At 47.3% G+C, this 18900-nt stretch overlaps 1 protein-coding gene across 2 annotated transcripts in view; it reads left to right on the top strand.

Moving 5' to 3' along the window:
* The window catches only part of CPXM2 (carboxypeptidase X, M14 family member 2), a 146482-nt gene that overhangs the window by 25025 nt on the left and 102557 nt on the right, over positions 1-18900 (top strand). Inside the window, exons 1-3 of one of the 2 annotated variants that reach the window (XM_017858730.1) lie at positions 1906-1991; positions 2246-2355; positions 4102-4211. In XM_017858730.1, the coding sequence (XP_017714219.1) occupies positions 2277-2355; positions 4102-4211 (189 nt within the window). In that variant the 5' untranslated portion in view covers positions 1906-1991; positions 2246-2276. Of the gene's footprint in view, positions 1-1905; positions 1992-2245; positions 2356-4101; positions 4212-18900 lie in introns of those variants that run through there. The other variant, XM_017858729.1, reaches the window with a different exon arrangement.

Consider the following 18900-nt stretch of genomic DNA (forward strand, 5'->3'; position numbering starts at 1 on the left):
GAAAGTGAGGGGACAGAGTGCCGAGGAAGAAGTGGTGACAACCTTGAGGAGATTCTTTTGCAGCAGACATTGGAAGATGACTGGATATTTGCTTCCGCTGCAGATTGCAGGCGGATTACTCCAGCTGTTGCATTCACACCTGCCTGATGGGAGCCACCAGGTTTCTGAGGCCTGCCTGCCACGTCAATAGGCCGGTCTCCAGACAAGCAAGTGGTCTGAGTCTAAACTTGTCTTTTTCTTTTTTCTTGAGACAGTGTCTCACTCTGTAGCCCAGGCTGGAGTGCAGCAGCATGATCTCGGCTCACTGCAGCCTCCGCCTCCCAGGTTGAAGCGATTCTCCTGCCTCACCCTCCCGAGTAGCTGGGATTACAGGCATGTGCCACCACACCTGGCTAACGTTTGTATTTTTAGTAGAGATGGGGTTTCACCCTATTGGTCAGGCTGGTCTTGAAATCCTGACCTCAAGTGATCCGCCTGCCTTGGCCTCCCAAAGTGCCGAGATTATAGGCGTGAGCCACTGTGCTCGGCCCTGAATGTAAACTTTGTGCATGTCATTGGATGCTGAGTGGTAGAGACGGTGCCTGTGACACCTCATAGCTGAGGTGTGGGCTCAGAAGGTGGATTGTTACAGGGAAGGGGAGGGCCTCTCTTAGGGAATCAGTCTGAGGGTGATGAGCCTGTGCCGCAGCAGGGGAAAGACTGCCCTCGGGGAGGTGGAAAGCAAAGTCCAAACAAGGAAGGAAGGTCTGGACTGAGAGGGAAGAAGAGAAAGAGCAGAACATTGTGTGATGGAAACCAGGGCCATGCGTGGTGTGGGGGTGGAGGAGTGGCTAAGAGCGAGAGACTGCGGGGCCCAGTATAGAAGAAACAGAGAAGAGGCTGAGGAGTCCCAAAGGGCCACAGAGTGACCAGGGCCACTGTGAATGAATGGAGTCAGGAGCAAAAATCCCAGGAAAGGAAGGGACAGAGGAAGCGAAGATGGAGGTGTTGCCCCTCTTGGGGTTGGCCAGTAGGAGGAGGCAGTTGGAAGAACCGATAACTCAGAAGCTGGACGAGCCTGCTTGAGCTGTGTTCACACTCAGCTCTGGGCAGCAAATGCAGATGCCTGTCCCATGCCCCATGTCGGTTGTGAATTTGGCATCCCCTTGTTTTGCTAACAGCACCCTGATCCCAGTGGGCAGCCAGGGGACCAGGTGAGTCAGGCCCTCTCTGGAGGCATGCATGAGGTTGAGTGGAAACTCAGAGGTGTGATAGGAGGTGGACAGTGCCATTGGAATCCACTGTTCTACTGCCTAGATGACAGGAGCTCTGTGCCTTTCCACCCGCACATGTCCTGTGTCCCGCCTCTGTCCTTCTCACTTTCTGCCATCCCTGTCATTTCTCTAGGGACTTCCCTTGCTGTCTAAGTTGGCTGTGGTTGGTTTCTCACAACCAAAGGGCCGTCGCTAACCCACGCAGATCAGTAATGCTGTCTTTGCCTTTCAAGGACTTTGTGTGTTCTCTGTGTGGAATCTCTAGCTTCTTTGTAAGTGGCACGGGCAATGGAGAAGGCTTCCAAACCAAACTAATGGCTCTAAAAATAGCATCTTCTAATAAGGACAAAAAATCCCAGTGTCAGAGCATTGGGTTCCTGTAAGACCACATTTGCGAGCAAACCAAGTTCGTGTGTGTTTATCTGGGCTCCTCCCACAAAGTCATCATCTGTGCTGTGGGTGGAGGGAGTGAAGTTATTGGCTTTGCCATGATACCGTCACAGGAGTGGACAAGAGTGGCTGTTAGATGTGGCAGCTGCCGGCACTGCTGGCTGCGGGAAACTCAGCCTGTGAGAGGGCAGGCATTGCAATTTTCAGTTGCTATTAGATGTGCATCCATGAAACACCTCACTTGTGGGCACTTTCTTTTCACCCCTTCTGTATCTTGGCAAGAGGATGTGACAGAGCTTCTGTCTATTGGCAGAAAAGCAATTTTGATGGATATCTAATTTTAGTCAGGTACTTCCTTTTTTGAATTAAAATACTCACATGCATAGGAGTCATTGTCTTTTTCTGGAAGAAATGTTTTGAATAGCAATTATTGTTGCTTTATTGAGATGGTACATGATCTATATATGTCTGCCTGTCCATCTGGTGGGCTATCTGTCCATCTGTCTGTCTCTCACTTTGACTGTATAAATGATATAAATAAAGGTGGCTTTGCTGAAGGAAGTCCATAGAATTTACTGCCTGCTGTGTCTTCTGCTATCAAGGAAGAAGCTGGTGGATGGGAAGACTTTCAACATGGCAATGAAACAGGTTCATAAGATGACAGCAGATCCTTTTGGTGTTTCTGGTGCTTGGTTATGTAGGACTGTTGTGGGTATGTATTGAGTACCAGGATGTGGAGGGACAGGACCTGTGCCTGGTTCCCCCCATCAAGGTCTGAAATCCCCCAGGTCCCTTGAACCCTGAAACCATAGCTGGCAGAGTAAAGATAAATAGAGGCTATTCCCAGGCCACCAGGAATCGCCTGATAGAACCTGCTGCCTAGCCAGCTTGGTGTCACAGTCAGTTGGTGGGGTCTCTCTCTCAGTGGGTGGGGTCTCTTGGTGGGCAGGATCTCTCAGGACAGACTGGTTATTCCTGAGAAAGCTGACTGTGTCTAAGGCAGGACAGGCTGAGACCAGGTGATGGGGAGAAGAGCAAGGAGTGAGCAGGAGATAAGGATAAGAATGGGGCATAGAGGGGCAGCAACCCCAGCTTAGGGAACCCAAGAGCTTGAGCCAGAGCCCAGGCTCCTGGGGCCAGGCTGCAGGATGTCCTGGAGTCCAGCCTCTCAGAAGGGACAGGCAGTGTAATGGGTCAGTGGTCTTGACTCTCAGAGCTTGCCCTGGATTCTGACGAGGCCCTCTGGTGGATACCAGTGACTGCTGGGGACTGTGAGCTCCAAGAGGCGAGTGGCATTTGACAGAAAGGGCCCATTGTCCTGAGGTGAGAGTGGAGGGCACGGGCCCAGTCTCCTAGCTGTCTCAGAGAGTGACGGGGTGTGGGATTATAACCTGGGCTCGGGGGCCAAGCTACGGAGGTGCCCGACCATGAGAGGGGCAGGGTGGGGCTGCTGGGACAACATAAGAAGGTTCTGTGAGGAGGCAGGGCTGTTGGAGGTGCAGCAGTGAGGATTTCTGAGTATGTAGTGTGAGGATTAACCTTGCTGGTCAGCCACTTGAAGTCCATTTCTGGTAGGCAGGATGGAGAATGACTCTGTGAACACGTGGGACCCAGGAAATACCACCACTTGGGTCAGATTCATGTCCTTCAGGCCTGGAAGGTGTGAGGGTCCTGGGGAGGGAAGAGGGCATGGTAACCAGGTTTTCCTCTGTGAGGTCAGCCTTGGGTGGTTGGCATGCCTGCTGCACAAACCCCCTCAATGCGGGGCCCCCCAGTTCATTGTGTGGCGCCCACTCGCTGCATGGCCTTTCGCATTCACTGTGTGCACCCCTCTGCCTTCACTAAATGCTTCCCCACTCACTGTGGTGGGCGTGGGGGCAAACAGCAGCCCAGGGATCAGGAGACCCATTCTGGATGCTGCTGTAAACACTGTCATTCTTACAGACAATGGGCTAGGCTGGGACGATCAAGCACTGGTGTTTTATTCCAGGGGCAAATGGTGTTTACTAGCCGTGCTCCATATTATCCGTTTTGCAGAGAATGGAAAACAATAGACTTTTTTTTTCTACTTATATTCCTCTGCTCATTAGCACGCACAATATGAAGGCCAGAGTTGCTGAAGCAAAATCAGCAGGTTCTGATTAATTTGCAGAGCTCCAGTGATGCTTCCTGACTGAGTCACGTTGGGGAAGGATCCTTAATTGGGAACAGCCTCAGACAGTAGCATGGACAGCAAAAAAGAAGGAATATCAGAGCAAAAACACCCCTAAAGCAAATGCCAACAAGAAAGAACATAGGCTTAATGTTGACAGTTCAATCAACCGTGTCTGGAAAGACAGGGCATGCCTGTGGGTGGCGTTCAGGGGAAAATGGAAAAGCACGCGGCCAGATTTAGAAAGTAAGAAACTCATCCCTTTCAGCATCTGTCCTTGTTTTTAACAAGCATTGTCCTTTCCAGGTTGCCCACCTCTTGGTCTGGAAACCTTAAAAATCACAGACTTCCAGCTCCATGCCTCCACAGCGAAGCGCTATGGCCTGGGCGCGCATCGAGGGAGACTCAACATCCAGGTACCTGGCCCTGTGGTGGGAAGGATTTTGACCGCCTTGTTTATTGCTCTGGTTCCTTGAGCTCGGGTCAGGCAGTGCCCAGGATTTAAAATGCATTAGCCCGAATTCTCACAGTAAGAAAGGATATTGCTGAATGATCCTAATTTTACAGAGAGAGCTCGGAGACTCAGGGAGGCAATGTCTTCTCCAAAGACTGTCGTGAGTAGAAGTGAGACCACCAGTACCTGCACCCAGGTTGTTCCTTTGCCGCCTTTTGAACATTTCTCTTCCACATGCTGTTGGTCTGGAAAGGACAGGAGGAGAAGGTGGAATGCCTGGGGCATGGCGGGGCAGAGCCGTGGCACATGAGGCAGTGGCATTTGTCTTCCCTTGCCTTCCTGCCAATGCTTCTTATCTCTGACACACACACATCTTCTAGGCTTTCCTGTGGCTCCCTCCATTGCATTCCCCCAGGTCAAGCCCCAGGCTCCTGGGGCCATACACATTCTGGCTGGTCTCCCTCTTGGAGGCTCAAGAGCCTTTCTTAACTTGGGCCTCAAGAGTGTCAGGCCTCCCTCTCTGTCAGTCCCATCAGTCCAAGGTCTTGCTCCAGGAAAGTGAGCTCCTCCCTGCACACTCTACATGCCATGCAATTATTGACTCCAGACCCTTTCTGTAGCAGGTTCCCCTGCCAGAAACTTCTACTGCCCAACCATGCCCCACTCACATGAATCCCACCTGAGCCATGCATGAGTTTCCTATTGCTGCTGTGACAAATAAATGTAGCCTCTTCCCACAAATGTATTCTCTTACGGTTCTGGAGGACAGACGTCTCACTGGGCTAAGTCAAGGTGTGCAGGGCTGTGCTCCTTTCTGGAGACTGTAGGGAGAATCAATTTTCTTCCCCTTTTCAGTCTTGAGAAGTTGCCCTGTTCCTTGCTAGTGGCTCTTTCCTTCTTCAGAGTCAGCAAAGGCAGGTGGAGTCTTCATGTGACCGTCTCTCTGGTTCTGTGTTCTGATTTCTTGTTCCCCTTTTGAGGATCCTTGAGATTACACTGGGCCCACCTGCATAGCCTGGGATCATCTCCCTTCCTCAAGCAACCTTCGTTCCATCTGTGACCCTCATTCCTCTCTGCGATGTAATCTAATATATGCACAGGTTCTGCGGGTTAGAGTGTGGCCATCTCTGGGTACGGAGTTATTCTGCCGTCCCATCCCCAGGTCTTTTTTCCTGCCCCACCTCCTGCCGATCTGTTCTTTCTCAACTTAGCACTTGATCTCTGCCGTCCTGTGTGGCTCCCTAATGGCACCGTATTCTAGTTTTCTTTCTAGAGCTCTTCTGTGTGGGGAGTAGTTTCCAAGTCCCTTTGTACATGCACCATCTCTGGTTTAGGGAAGGAGGAGGTTCCTTGCCCATGGCCCTGAGGGCCATCAAGGGTGCACTCAAAGCTAATGGCTTCCAAGTGGCAGAGCGGACCCCTCACTCCCCCAGTGATCTGTGTAAATGTGCGAGGGGCTGCTGCTGTGCTGGGAACTGTGTACGAACAGATAAGGGTCCTTCCCAGGGAGCTCATGGGATTGGGGACATCTGAGCCAAGCTCTGACTCCAAGCTTTGCTGTTTCTCCACCCCACCCCTCAGAATGCACCGCATCAAACAGACTTTCGAACTGTTTAACCTCCGCCACTTTTTAGTTCAGAGGAATTCAAGTAGAACATTTGCAGAACTAACTTCAATGAGATCCAAAAGTTGGTTTATACATACTCGTGTAAAAAAAGAGTAATAACTATTAAGAAATATTTGGATGTGCACAACTGTCAACTGCAAACAAATCTCTTATGTTTTATGAGAGGGTGAACACATGAGCCCTCAAAGCTTGAGCCAGAGCTAAGTTCATGTTCGCACAGCGCCTCCAGTACCCTAGAAGGGGTTCCAGTCCTCTGAGGAAATAACGGTCAGGCCCAAGCAGGGTGTGTGCAGCCTGTTTTGTGCATTCATCAGGGGAGATGTCATCTGATGCTTTGCATGCTTTCACTATAATTGAAATTATCTTTTGAAAAAGAGAAAGTGTCCATATTTATTTGTGCTTTCGGTAAAAAATTAAAAGGTCCTGTTAATCCTAAATGTGTTGGGGTTGAATGGGAAGGTGGAGGGGCGTGGTGTTTGTGTCCCTCCAGTTGGGAATTCCACCGGCAGAGTGCCAAGCAGAGTATGCCAATGAGACGTTGTAGACAGGCATGCTGAGTGCAGACCTTGGCCTTGACATTTCTAGACTGGGGGCCTTTGGAACAATGATCTCATGTCTCTGAGGCTCAGTTGCCTCATCAGAAAGACGAGAGTCCTGATCACTCACAGGGCTCCTTGAGTGGTGACCTTAGGTGACTTCTGATTTTAAAACATTCCCCGGATCATCTCCTTCCTCTGTTGAAAGGCTCTGGTGGCTTCTACTTACCATATGAGGAAAGTCCCAGGTTGGCCCTGGGTGACTGGGTCCCTCTCTGAACCTTCATTTACTTATTTCCTTGGGTTTTATCTGTCCCTTCCTTGTGAGTAAGCTCCATGTTAGATGTGGCCTTGTTTCTCCTGCTTGCCCAGCCCCTGGTGTGCAGAATAGCACCTGCAACATGGGAGGTGCACCGAGGACAAGCACGGAGACCTGGCTCAGGTGCAGATGGTGTTTATTCACGGACCTGCCTTTGCTGGGCTGCACAGGAGCCTCGCCGTGGATGGGGTGTCCAGCAGGGAGCAGCTGGCGAGGCTGTCCTCACTTCATCTTCCCGGCTTCAGGTAGTCCTTCACCCATGGGAGGCCCACCCCAGGCAGACGCCAGGCTCCCCTCGGTGAATGCGTTGACCGAGCGCACTCTCCTGCCTGTGGTCGGGGTGAAAAGGAGGCCGTGTTCGGGAATCACATCAGTGCGAGTTGTCTTCATGGGTTTTTCTTTCTTCAGTGGCGTCTTATTTACCCTGATGCCTTCTCACAGGAAAGTCTTCGTACCTGCTCTTAGACTGGGAAGTTGCTGCTTTAACAGCCAAATCTGGGCCCGCCATCCCCAGCCTCTGGCTCTGACCCCAGTCAGGTACCTGGTGTCAACCCCAGAGAGGGCAGCGTCACTTGCAGTGTGTGTCTGTGGGCTTCGACATACAGCCCCAGTCCCCCATGGGAAGCTCACCAGGCTAAATCGAGGTGTCAGCAGGGCTGTGCTCCTGTGCCTGCTGGTGACACAGGGAAATGGGGACGAGGTCAGCCCACTTTTGTGGTTTGTGTCTTCCAGAGCCAGTGCCACATGCGGTGTGATTCCACTGTCACAGGTGCATAATTAAAGTCAGTGTGCTCCAAAAATACATCTCCCCACACAGAACGGTTTGAAATGCAGTTTAAAAATAACCACATCTTGTCTCACATACGAGTATTTTGTAGGCGTGTTGAGCTAATGGGATTTTGTGATCGAGAAACACCAAGATGTCAGAATTAGAAACTGTGTTTAATGCCCTAGTGCAGGCTGTGAGGCGGTTTAGCCCAGCGCTGTGCCAGCCCAGGACTCTATAGGCGCAGATGTGGCTGTGGTCCAGGCTGGAAGGCATGGGGCTCACAGGCTGGGATGCTGGTGCTGGTCACTGCTGACCAGCCATGTGGCCTTGGGTGAGATGCCCTCATTCTACGAGGTTCAGTATCGTCATCAGGAAGGTGCAGATCCCACCGCTGGCTCTGCCTCCTTCATGGTATTGTGAGGGTCAAAAGGAGTAAAGAAAGAAAATTGCCTTTGGCATTTCTCAAATGCATATTCTTACCCATTAGCATTCATTCTTGCAGCAGACCCTTGTGAGGTGCCTGCTATGTGACGGGCACAGAAAGGGCCACGACAAAAAGCCGTAGGAATTCTCTGCCTTCAAGATGCTTCAGTCTCTAGCAGAGGGAGAGTGGGCATCAGCTCCAGGCATTATTGGCACAGTGCTAAGTGCCTTATGTGCGTGATTTCATTTATTCCTCCAACATGGAAGACAGTCCTGTTATTATTATCTCTGCCTTATAGAAAACAGACACAGGGAGCATGGAGTGACTCAGCTCACATTTCCCAGGAGAGGCAGATTAAGAATCCAGGCAGCTTTAAACCTTAAGTTGTTTCTCCTAATGATGCCATAAAACTGCCTCCCAAGTCAACAGATAGAAGTGGTGTAGGTTCAACAGCTGGAATAGTGATCGAACTGTGTACATCTCTCTTTTCTGACAACTGTCTCACATTGATTTATTCATGGGCACCCTCACCAAATGCTGAGCCGCTTGCAGAAAATGTGACTCTTGCATTTTTGGGTATTCCCCACCCCGTGTGAGCACGCTGTCTGCACATATGGATGCGCTGAATCAACAAAGCTTCCCTGGAGTGGCTGCAGTACTTAAGGGAGCTTAAGCAGGAGAAGCCTAGCAGGAGGCCGGGCGGGCTGGTCTGCTGTCACATGTGTTTTTCTAGTGCATATTTGCCCTGTGTGGTTAGCAGATACAGGGATGATGTCATTATGACACAGAAAAGCAGCATTGGTTCATGTACAACTTTCGCCAGTCTATGAACGGTCTGTGGGACCGAGTATCAGCACCTGACCACAGAGTGCCCTGTCACGGGTGAGTGTGGAGTCTATGAACGGTCTGTGGGACTGAGTATCAGCACCTGGCCACAGAGTACCCTGTCGTGGGTGGGTATGGAGTCTATGAATGGGTCTGTGGGACCAAGCACCAGCACCTGACCACAGAGTCCACTGTCACAGGTGAGTGTGGAGTCTATGAACGGTCTGTGGGACTGAGTATCAGCACCTGGCCACAGAATGCCCTGTCACAGGTGAGTGTGGAGTCTATGAATGGTCTGTGGGACCGAGCACCGGCACCTGACCACAGAGTGCCCTGTCATGGGTGAGTTTGGAGTCTATGAGTGGTCTGACCGAGCACCAGCACCTGACCACAGAGTGCACTGTCACAGGTGAGCGTGGAAGCTGCAGAGTCCTGTGCATGGCGCCCTGTGCCTCTTGTTCCTCTGTGTCGGTGGGGCCTGTTCTGGTACATTGCTCAGGTCCCTTCCCCGTTTTGCCCCAGCCTTCAACTCAGCAGCTCAGCTGCCTTCCATTCGCTGACATCATCTGCCTCCCTGCTTGTTTCCTTTTCAGATCAAATCCTGTAATTACAGCTGTATTTAAACACTGTTTTGAGCAACTCAACGTGCTTTCTTAATTGTGCTAATGTGTTTTTAGAATTAATTTTTTTCAGTCTTCTGCTTCCAGACCTGTATAGATTTTGAATGGGCTGGCTGGTGAGCTGGGTTTTAGACTGGGAGCTTTCACTGGAATGCATTTGCCATGTTACCGCAGAAATACCTGTCTCTTTTTCCATCATTTTAAGCAGAAGACTGAAAGAGTGCTTATAACTTAACTTAATACTTCCTTTTTTCCAAGTGGTATTTTACTTTTGTTAACTTAATAATATAAGGTTAGAGAAAAAAAACAACATTTACATTTTATCACTACATTGGGACAAAATAGGCTTTCCAGGAATTCAAGGAAGACATCCAGTTTGGCAGGAGAGCAAAAGTTCGGCCCCTCACCTATGATTATTCTTCCTGTGTGCCCAGGACCCTTTTATACTAACTCACTTGCGAGGCTGTGATCTCATTTAGAAACAATCACTGGTTTCTTCCATTCTGGGAGCAACTACAGACAGATTGGAAATTAACATCCTGAGTCTCCAAGAGTGTTTGTTGACAATGACCTCTAAAATCATGCTCAGGGCCAGGCACGGTGGCTCATGCCTGTAACCCAAGTACTTTGGGAGGCCGAGGCGGGCGGATCACCTGAGATTGGGAATTCGAGACCAGCCTGGCTGACATGGCGAAACCCTGTCTCAACTAAAAGTACGAAAATTAGCCGGGCATGGTGGTGCACGCCTGTAATCCCAGCTATTTGGGAGGCTGAGGCAGGAGAATCACTTGAACCTGGGAGGTGGAGGTTGCAGTGAGCCAAGATCATGCCACTGCACTCCAGCCTGGGCGAGAGGGTGAGACTCTGCCAAAAAAACAAAACCAAACCCAAAAAAACATGCTTAGATCCTTTGCCTGTAGTTAGTTAGTTAGTCTTAGGAAGTGACCCTATATTCAGGTGGGTCATCTACTGGCAACTCAATCACCTGCCTCACCCCAAAGAATCCTCCTTTGAGGACCCTAAGATATTTTCCCTGGGTCATAAACTAAGGAAGGGGGTTCAGGGACAGCAGCCCTGCCAGAGTGACTTATTGCACCACTGTTATTATTTTGGATATTTTCTTAGCTGGCAAGCCTTGAACAGATTGCAGTAGTAAGTACTGCCACATCAGAGGGCTGGCTTTCAACCTCATTCTCAAGGATTTAAATTACAGTAAGTCAGGATCTGATGTGTGATCAGAAGAAATGAAACACCGAGTGTGTGGTTGGGACTCATGATGTCACCACAATTCCTGCCTATAACTGGGGATGTAAAAAAGTTGGTGCTCAGATCAGAGCTTGGAAGAAACAGCTGATGTTTTGAGGTCACAAGGAAAAGCATAGCACGCTGCCTACACGGCTCTGGGGGTCTTTGTGATAGTCTGGTCACAGTCGTTTGGCACTCTGTGGACCAGGTCTTGTCTCACCCATGTTAGAAATGACTGAGAGTTTGGTCCCCTAGAGAGAGAGGCTCGCCTCTTGTAGCTCTTCCATGAGGAAACATCTGACCATAATAACAGTGTCTGTCAGAGCCATTTCCCCAGCACCACTGGAAGGAATCATGAGTCCTCTCCTCAGTCATTTCCTTAAAAAATTCTGTGGAGCATCTTGATGCCAATATTAGAATCTAATTCCAGTGTTCGCATCCCCTTTTTACCTAAAATGAGGTGGGATACTTGGAAGCAGCCGCTGCCCTTGGCTTCATATGTACCCCTGCATGAAGACATGAATGCAATTTTAGAACATTGAACCAACTGAGTTTTATCCTGTGTGACAGCTCATATTCCAGGGCACGTCCTGTACATGTCTCCCTGTGCCTTTTGGCCCCAGTGCTCTTGAGGCCCGACTTTGACCAAAGCTGGAGGCCACATTTTTCCTGGCAGGAAGTCTATGGAGTACCTTGGGCAGCACGATTTTCCTAGATCTCACCCGTGCCCGACCCACACCGGCCTGTGGCTGGGCCCTGCACCTGTGTCTTTGACCCTAAACCTGTCTCTCCAGGCCTTCCCGATTTTCTGTTTTGTTTGTTTGTTTGTTTGTTTGTTTTTGTTTTTCCTGGTATGCAAAACCTTGCTGTGACTCTCAAGGTCTTCTTGGTGGCCATATATGTGCTAAGTGCTGCAGATGCAAAAATAATCACAGTAGACGTAGTTTCCGAGTCAAGGAATGTCGTGTTTGTTCTGATAAAGGGATTTTGTTCTACATCTGGCTTCAAGCAAACAGTCTGGGACACAGTGTTTGGATGCCAACACACTGGAATTTGGGGTATTTGGATTTTTATGGGAATAACAGGACCGAATATTTTAAATTGTGACTCCCTTGAAAAAATCAAAAGGAGTATCTATTATGGTGGTGATGCACTATTCATATTTCTCAAGAAGCTTACAGCGTAAACACCAAGCAGGTAGAAGGGCAATGTGACCTCAAATTAAAAAGGGTCCAAAACCACCAAAGCCTCCTTGACCCATGAATCACAGATTATTAAGGAACCACAGGGTTATCTGGTTCAGATATAGATTCTGTTCTGTTTGCTATGTGCATTTTTCTTTAATATGTTATTAAATTTCATATGTTGTGTCCTTGAAGCACTAACACAGAATGACCTACACACCTGATTGCCGGGAGACGTGCACATCCAGGAGACGGTCATCCTACCTGTGTACAGTGGGGCAGGTGCCCTGGGGAACCAGCCCCATGAGGCATCGCTGGAGAAGGCACAGTGCAGTTATGACTCCGGAGCGGACACACAGGCTCCGGGGGGTGACTGTTGAACAAGCTGAGCCATCACGTGGGTGCTGGAGCTGGCGGGAAAGGAGTCCTGGGTTTATCTTCAGCCAGAAAACTAAGGTTAGGGTCTCAGGTCTGTACTTAGTAGCTGTGGGGTTAGAGCAGGTCACTTAGCTCCTGACTTCAGTTTCCTTATCTCTAAAACAAGTATACATATTTGTTATATAGCTAGCTCTAGGGCCACCCCTGCCTCCCAGCTTGTGCCCTATCTCCCTGACCACTGGCTTGAGTTTCCCCTAGGATCTCCCACGCCCACATCCGGGCAGGGCCCAGAACAGTCTGATTTGAGAGGCATCAGTAGTCACCTGTGTGTCCATTCAGCAGTCATAGCTGCTTCTCCAGTGATGCCTCATGGGGATGGTTCCGCAGGGCACCTGCCCCGCTACACACGGGTCAGATGACCATCTCCTGGACGGGCACGGTTGGGAATCAGGTGTATAGGTCATTCTGTGTTAGTGCTTCAAGGACACAATAAACACTGTGTAAGCAGAAAAAGCCAGGATAGGGAGAGGGAGGAGAGGAAAAAGGAGAGTAGGAGGGAAGGAAAGAATAACAGAGCAGATTCTTTCTTTTCTTTTCTTTTCTTTTTTTTTTTTTTTTTTTTTGAGACTCAGCCTCACTCTGTCACCCAGGCTGGAGTGCAGTGGTGTAATCTCTGCTCATTGCAATCTCCACCTCCCAGGTTCAAGCGATTCTTGTGCCTCAGCCTCCTGAGTAGCTGAGATTACAGGCACGCACCACCACACCCAGCTAATTTTCGTATGTTTAGTAGAGACAGGGTTTCACCATGTTGGCCGGGCTGGTCTCGAACTCCTGACCTCAAGTGATCCATCCACCTTGGCCTCCCAAAGTGTTGGGATTACAGGCATGAGCCACTGTGCCTGGCCAGATTATTTCTTTTAGGTATTCATTTTATTATAACAACAACATAAAAACACAACACACCTCTGGAAACCTTTTATGTACTCAGCACTGTCATAAGAACTGAGCAAACAACGCTGAGCAAAAACAGAAGAGCCCTGAGCACTTAGCAAATATCTACTGGGGGTCTATGATGTGCTGGGCCCTGTTCTAGGTGTGAGGATGGCCTAATGACCAAAATAAAGATTCCTGCCATCTTGAAGCTTGTGTTCTAGTGCAGGAGGCAAGTCAAGGCAGGTGTATTAGTCCATTCTCCCACTGCTAGAAAGAAACAGCTGAGACTGGGTAATTCATAAAGAAAAGAGCTTTCATTGGCTCATGGTTCTGCGGGCTGTACAAGAAACAGAGTAGCTTCTGCTTTTGGGGAGGCCTCAGGAAACTTACAGTCATGGCAGAAGGTGACGGGGAGGCAGGCACTGCTTACATGACCCTAGCAGGAGCAAAAGAGTGGGGAGGTGCCACACACATTTAAACAACCAGATCTCATGAGAACTCACTCACTATCCAACACAGTTCTAAGGGGGAGATCCACCCCCATGATCCAATCACCTCCCACCAGGCCCCACCTCCAATCCTGGGAATTACAATTTGACATGAGATTCGGGCAGGGATACAGATCCAAACCATATCAGCAGGAAATGTAACAAGTCGTAGTGTTTATTGTTATAGTATGTTAGAAGATGGCACATACTGTGGAGAAAAGGGAAACAAAACCAGCGGACAGCTGGTAGTGGTAGTCAGGGCGCAGGCTCTGGGGAGGTGGCAGCCACTTTTCAAGAAGAGGATCAATGGGGAGCCAATGGGGTGTGGGAAGAGCGTTCCGGGCAGAGGGGATGGCTCGAGCAAAGGTCAGGGTTGGAAGCATGCTCGGCATAGCCAAGGGGCAGCAGGAGGCTGGAGTGAGCATCAGGGGAAGAGACATGCGCCAGAGGTAGTAGGAGGCCTGCGGGCCCCTGGAAGAACTTTGGCTTTTAACCATGAGCCAATTAGGGAAGCCCTGGAAAGTTCTGGACACAGCAATGACATGCTGTGGCTTACATATGAAAGGGATCAACCTGGTCACTGTGTTGACTTTCGGGGAGTAAGCATTGAAGCAGAGGCCTGTTAAAGGGGGTGACTTCAGGCCCTAGACAGGAGATGGTACTGGCTTGAGCCAAGATAGGAGTGATGGAGGGGGTCGGAAGTGGTTGGATTTAGGATATTTTGAAAGTAGGATTTTCTGTTACAGCGCAGATGAGGTTTGGATGAAGGATGCAAGAGAATAGAAGGGAGTTGGGCATGTTCCCTGTGCTTTTTAACCTGCAACTCTGATAATCTAGTAATCTAATGGGGAGATGAAATTACTGAAAAAAATCCTACCCGTGAATGCATAATTACAATCTGTAATGAGTCCTGGGAAGGAGAGGAGCAGGTGCATTCATTCCCTGGTGACTGCCACGACAAAGTTGTAAGCCCAGACAGGGCAACTGTAAACAACGAACACTGATTCTCTCACAGTTCTGGAGGCTTGAAATCTGAAATCAAAGTGTTAGCAGGGCATCTCTCCTTCTGAAGTCTCTAGGAAAGGGTCCTTCCTTGCCCTTTCCAGTGTCTGGTGGCCTCAGGCACTCCATGGCATCCCTGGGCTGATAAATGCATCACCCCAGTCTCTGCCTCCCTGGTCCCTCAGCCTTCCCCCCATAAGCCTCTACATCATCTGCCCTCTGCCTGTGTGTCTCTATGTTCAGATTTCCCCTTGTTTAAAGACACAGTCATGCTGGATATGCCCATCCTGCTCTAATCTGACTGCATCTTAACTAAGTACGTCTGTACCAGCCCTATTTTTTTTTTTTTTTGAGATGGAATCTCGTTCTGTTGCCCAGGCTGGAGTGCAGTGGTGCAATCTTGACTCACTGCAACCTCCACCTCCCGGGTTCAAGCAATTCCCCTGCCTCAGCCTCCCAAGTAGCTGGGACTACAGGTGCATGCCACCATGCCCAGCTAATTTTTGTATTTTTAGTAGAGACAGGGTTTCATTGTGTTAGCCAGGATGGTCTGGATCTCCTGATTTCGTGATCCGCCTGCCTCAGCCTCCCAAAATGCTGGGATTGAGACGTGGCGCCTGGTCACCAGCCCTATTTCTAAATAAGGTAACATCCCGAGATTCCAGGAATTAGGGCATGAGCCTATTTTGGTGAATGAGAAACACAATTCAATACTGTGGTTCTGTATGCCTAGTATACCTGCCTCAGGCTAAAGCTTGGAGGGCTTTCCTGAGGATGGAGTGAGTACTTGGGCTAAATGAAGAAGGATGATAAGTTGAGAGTTTATTGGACAAAGGTAGGCAGAGGGAGAGAAGAACATTCCAGGTCAAAGGGAAGAGTGTGTGCAAAGGCCCTGTGGTGGTAGGGAACATGGTATATTGGAAGGACTGAGGCAAAGCTACACTATGGTTATGGTGCAATGTCATGGCCAATGGCCATGAGAAAATGAACTTTCCACCATTAGTCGTCAAGTAAATACAAATCAAAGCCACAATGAGACAGGATGGGCAGGCACCAAAATGGCTTTGAAAAAAGGATAATATCAAGTGTTGGCAAAGATGTGGGGCAATGGAAACATTCATACAATGCTGGGAATGTAAAGTAGCACAGCCACTTGGAAACCTGTTTGGCAGTATAATAGTCAGTTCTTATCTGGGGGATATGTTCCAAGACCCCCAGGGGATGCTTGAAACTGTGGGTAGTACCAAACACTCTTAGATGCTAGGCATGGATTTCTCTTTTTTTCTCCACAATGTCACAGGTAGAAAATTCATTCTTACCGTAGATCTTAGCATCCTCAGCATACAGTTTTATTTCTTTTTAAAATTAAGTTGAGACCTTTCATCTTTTTCACTTAAAGGAAGCATTTTACTTGTGTCCTGGGCATATCTGAATTACCACTACTAATACCCTTACATTGTGGGGCCATTATTAAGTAAAACAAAGGTGACTTCAACACAAGCGCTGCAGTACCAATTCTGATAACCAAGATGGCTGCTAAGTGACTACTGGGCGGCTAAAGTAGTTGGTGTGGATCACCAAACAAAGGGAGGACTCACATCAAGGTGGAATGGTGAGAAACGGTGTGAGATTTCGTCACCCTTCCCAGAATGGCACACAGTTGATAAATTGGTTATTTCTGGAATTTCCCATTTAATATTTTTAGACTGTGGTTGACTTCAGATAACTGAAACTGTGGAAAGAGAAACCACAGATAACAGGGAACTATTGTACTTATTAAAGTTGAACATTCTCATGCACATTGACTTAACAAATTCACTCTCATGCCTAAATGGAAATGTGCTAACATGTGCACAAGAAGACATGAATAGGTGTGTTCATGGCAGTGTTATTTATAACCCCCAAATGGAAATAATCCACATATATCATAAGTCATTTTCATGTACTACAGTGAAATACTATATGACAGTTAAAAGGACTAAATTACTGCTGCATGCAATTGTCTGGGTGAATCTCCCAGATATAATAAATATTGAGCAGAAGAAGCCAGACACAAAGAGTAGTTAGAGTAGATTTAATTTGTATAAAGTTTGAAAATAAGAAAACCAGCCAGAGAAGAAAGAAGTCAGAGCGGTGGTTATGTCTGCAGGAAGTTAATGTCTGGGAAGGGGCACAGGGAGCTTCTGGTGTGCTGCTCATGGTCTACATCTTGGCCTGGATGTGGGTATGTGGGTACACACAGTTTGTAAAAGTTGATTGAGCTGCACACTTAGGATTTGTACACTTTTCTATATCTATTTTAAAATTAATGAAAACTTTATGAAAAAGCTGCTCTACTAAAGAAGAGAGGTCTATTTGATTTAGTCTTTTAAAAGTGAATGTTAGGGCAGGCATGGTGGCTCATGCCTGTAATCCCAGCAATTTGGGAGATCAAAGCAGGTGGATCACCTGAGGTCAGGAGTTCGAGACCAGCCTGACCAACATAGTGAAACCCTGTCTCCACTAAAACTACAAAAATTAGCCAGATATGGTGACTGGCACCTGTAATCTCAGCTAATGAATCCAAGAGGCCGAGGTTGCAGTGAGCCGAGCTTGTGCCATTGCACTCCAGCCTGGGTAACAAGAGTGAAACTCTGTCTCAAAAAAAAAAAAAAAAAAAAAAGGAAGAGTGAATGTTAAGAATATAATAAATGAAATTAGGTGATAAAGGGGAAGGAGGAGAAGCAGCAGGAAGTAGAAATAATGATTTAATCACTGCCCATAGTAGGGAGTTAATGGGTACTTTCTAAGAAAATATAGAATTAAGTATGTTATGTAAAAGACATAGTTACTAAATCAACCACTAAAACAAAGGTACAGCTCGTTAGCATTTTCAGAGGAAATACGCACTTAAAGCAAAAAAAAAAAAAAAAAAAAAAAAAAAAAAAAAAAAAAAAAAAAATCAATAGATAAAATAAAACAAAGCTACAGGAAGCAATAAAAATAGAATATCTAAGAAACGCAGATGATTCATTCAGACAAAGAACATCTGTCAATGGGCTAAATGGACCTAACTCACCTATTAATAGAAGAAAACTGAAATTGTACCATAAAGCAAGTTTAATCACAGGTCACAGCAGAAACGTACTAAACACAAAGGGAATCATACTTGTACCCCCAGTGGCTTCCATGTATTGACTGTGTTTTCTGTGACAGGCTCTATATAAAATACCTGTAACTGTGACAGTGGTATTATCACATATTTTATTTCTATCCTCATTTTATAGACCAACTGACCTAATTGGGGGTATTTAAATAATGAGCTGTAGAATGAGGACTTGCGCTTGGCCTGCATGGGTTTCTGAGCTGTGCTGCCTTCTTGGAGTACATAGGAGAATATACACAATCTTTATGGGGTCACTGATAAGTGAATTAATAATTGTTTGAGAATTAAACTTGTTCCCTAGATATACAATGTTAATGGCTAAAGCATTTCGCAGATTGTCGTTGAATTGAATTAGAATGTTGATGTGAAAACATTTGCCTGTTTCTTTTTCAGTTAGTATATTTCTTCATCTTTTCTTCTTTTAAATAGTTAATAAATGGTTTATGGTGTATTGAATATATTTTATTTTTAAATATTTTAAATTTTAAACTGTGGATGTTTACTAGGTTCCTTGGCCGATGCAAGGAAATAGTTAAGAAATTGGTTTTGGTTTTAAAATTGCTTCAAAACAATGAAGCAAAAACAGTGTTTCTGTGCAGCCTACTTTACTGATGATTAAGGTTGGAATTGGGACAAGGTGCATTGCCAATTTGCAGAAGGATCAGCTGATTGCACCTGGAAAGTTTTATGGGTTTATAGCAGTGGTTTATTACAGAGGTTTATTGAAGACAGACATTCAGACCACATGATGGCCATTTTATGGCAGACTACTTCCTTTACTAATCAGATGTCACAGCTAACATTTTTTAGATAACCTCCCCCTGAAAAGGCATTAACTTGCTGATAATCTATAGTTTCAACTATTGCTTCTAAATTTTTTTTCTCAAAAATATTTAAAAATAACTATCAGTTTATCCTGTTTCTGTCCAAATAGCCCTGGGATACGTCTGCAGAGAGGCAGCTGTGCGTCAATTATCCTGGAATTGCTAAATAGTTATATTCACTTGGATATGACTTTTTATTTGCTTCCAGATGTTTCTGTGTAGAGGCAGTCCATGATTATGAAATATGTACAGTGCAGATCAGTGACTCACTGCCGCAGAATGATTTTGATATTCACTGTTGTCTCTATCTATCAGAAAGCAAAGCACTTTGC

The sequence above is a fragment of the Rhinopithecus bieti genome, unplaced genomic scaffold (assembly GCF_001698545.2).
Source record: "Rhinopithecus bieti isolate Rb0 unplaced genomic scaffold, ASM169854v2 scaffold_42745, whole genome shotgun sequence".
Lineage (NCBI taxonomy): Eukaryota > Metazoa > Chordata > Mammalia > Primates > Cercopithecidae > Rhinopithecus > Rhinopithecus bieti.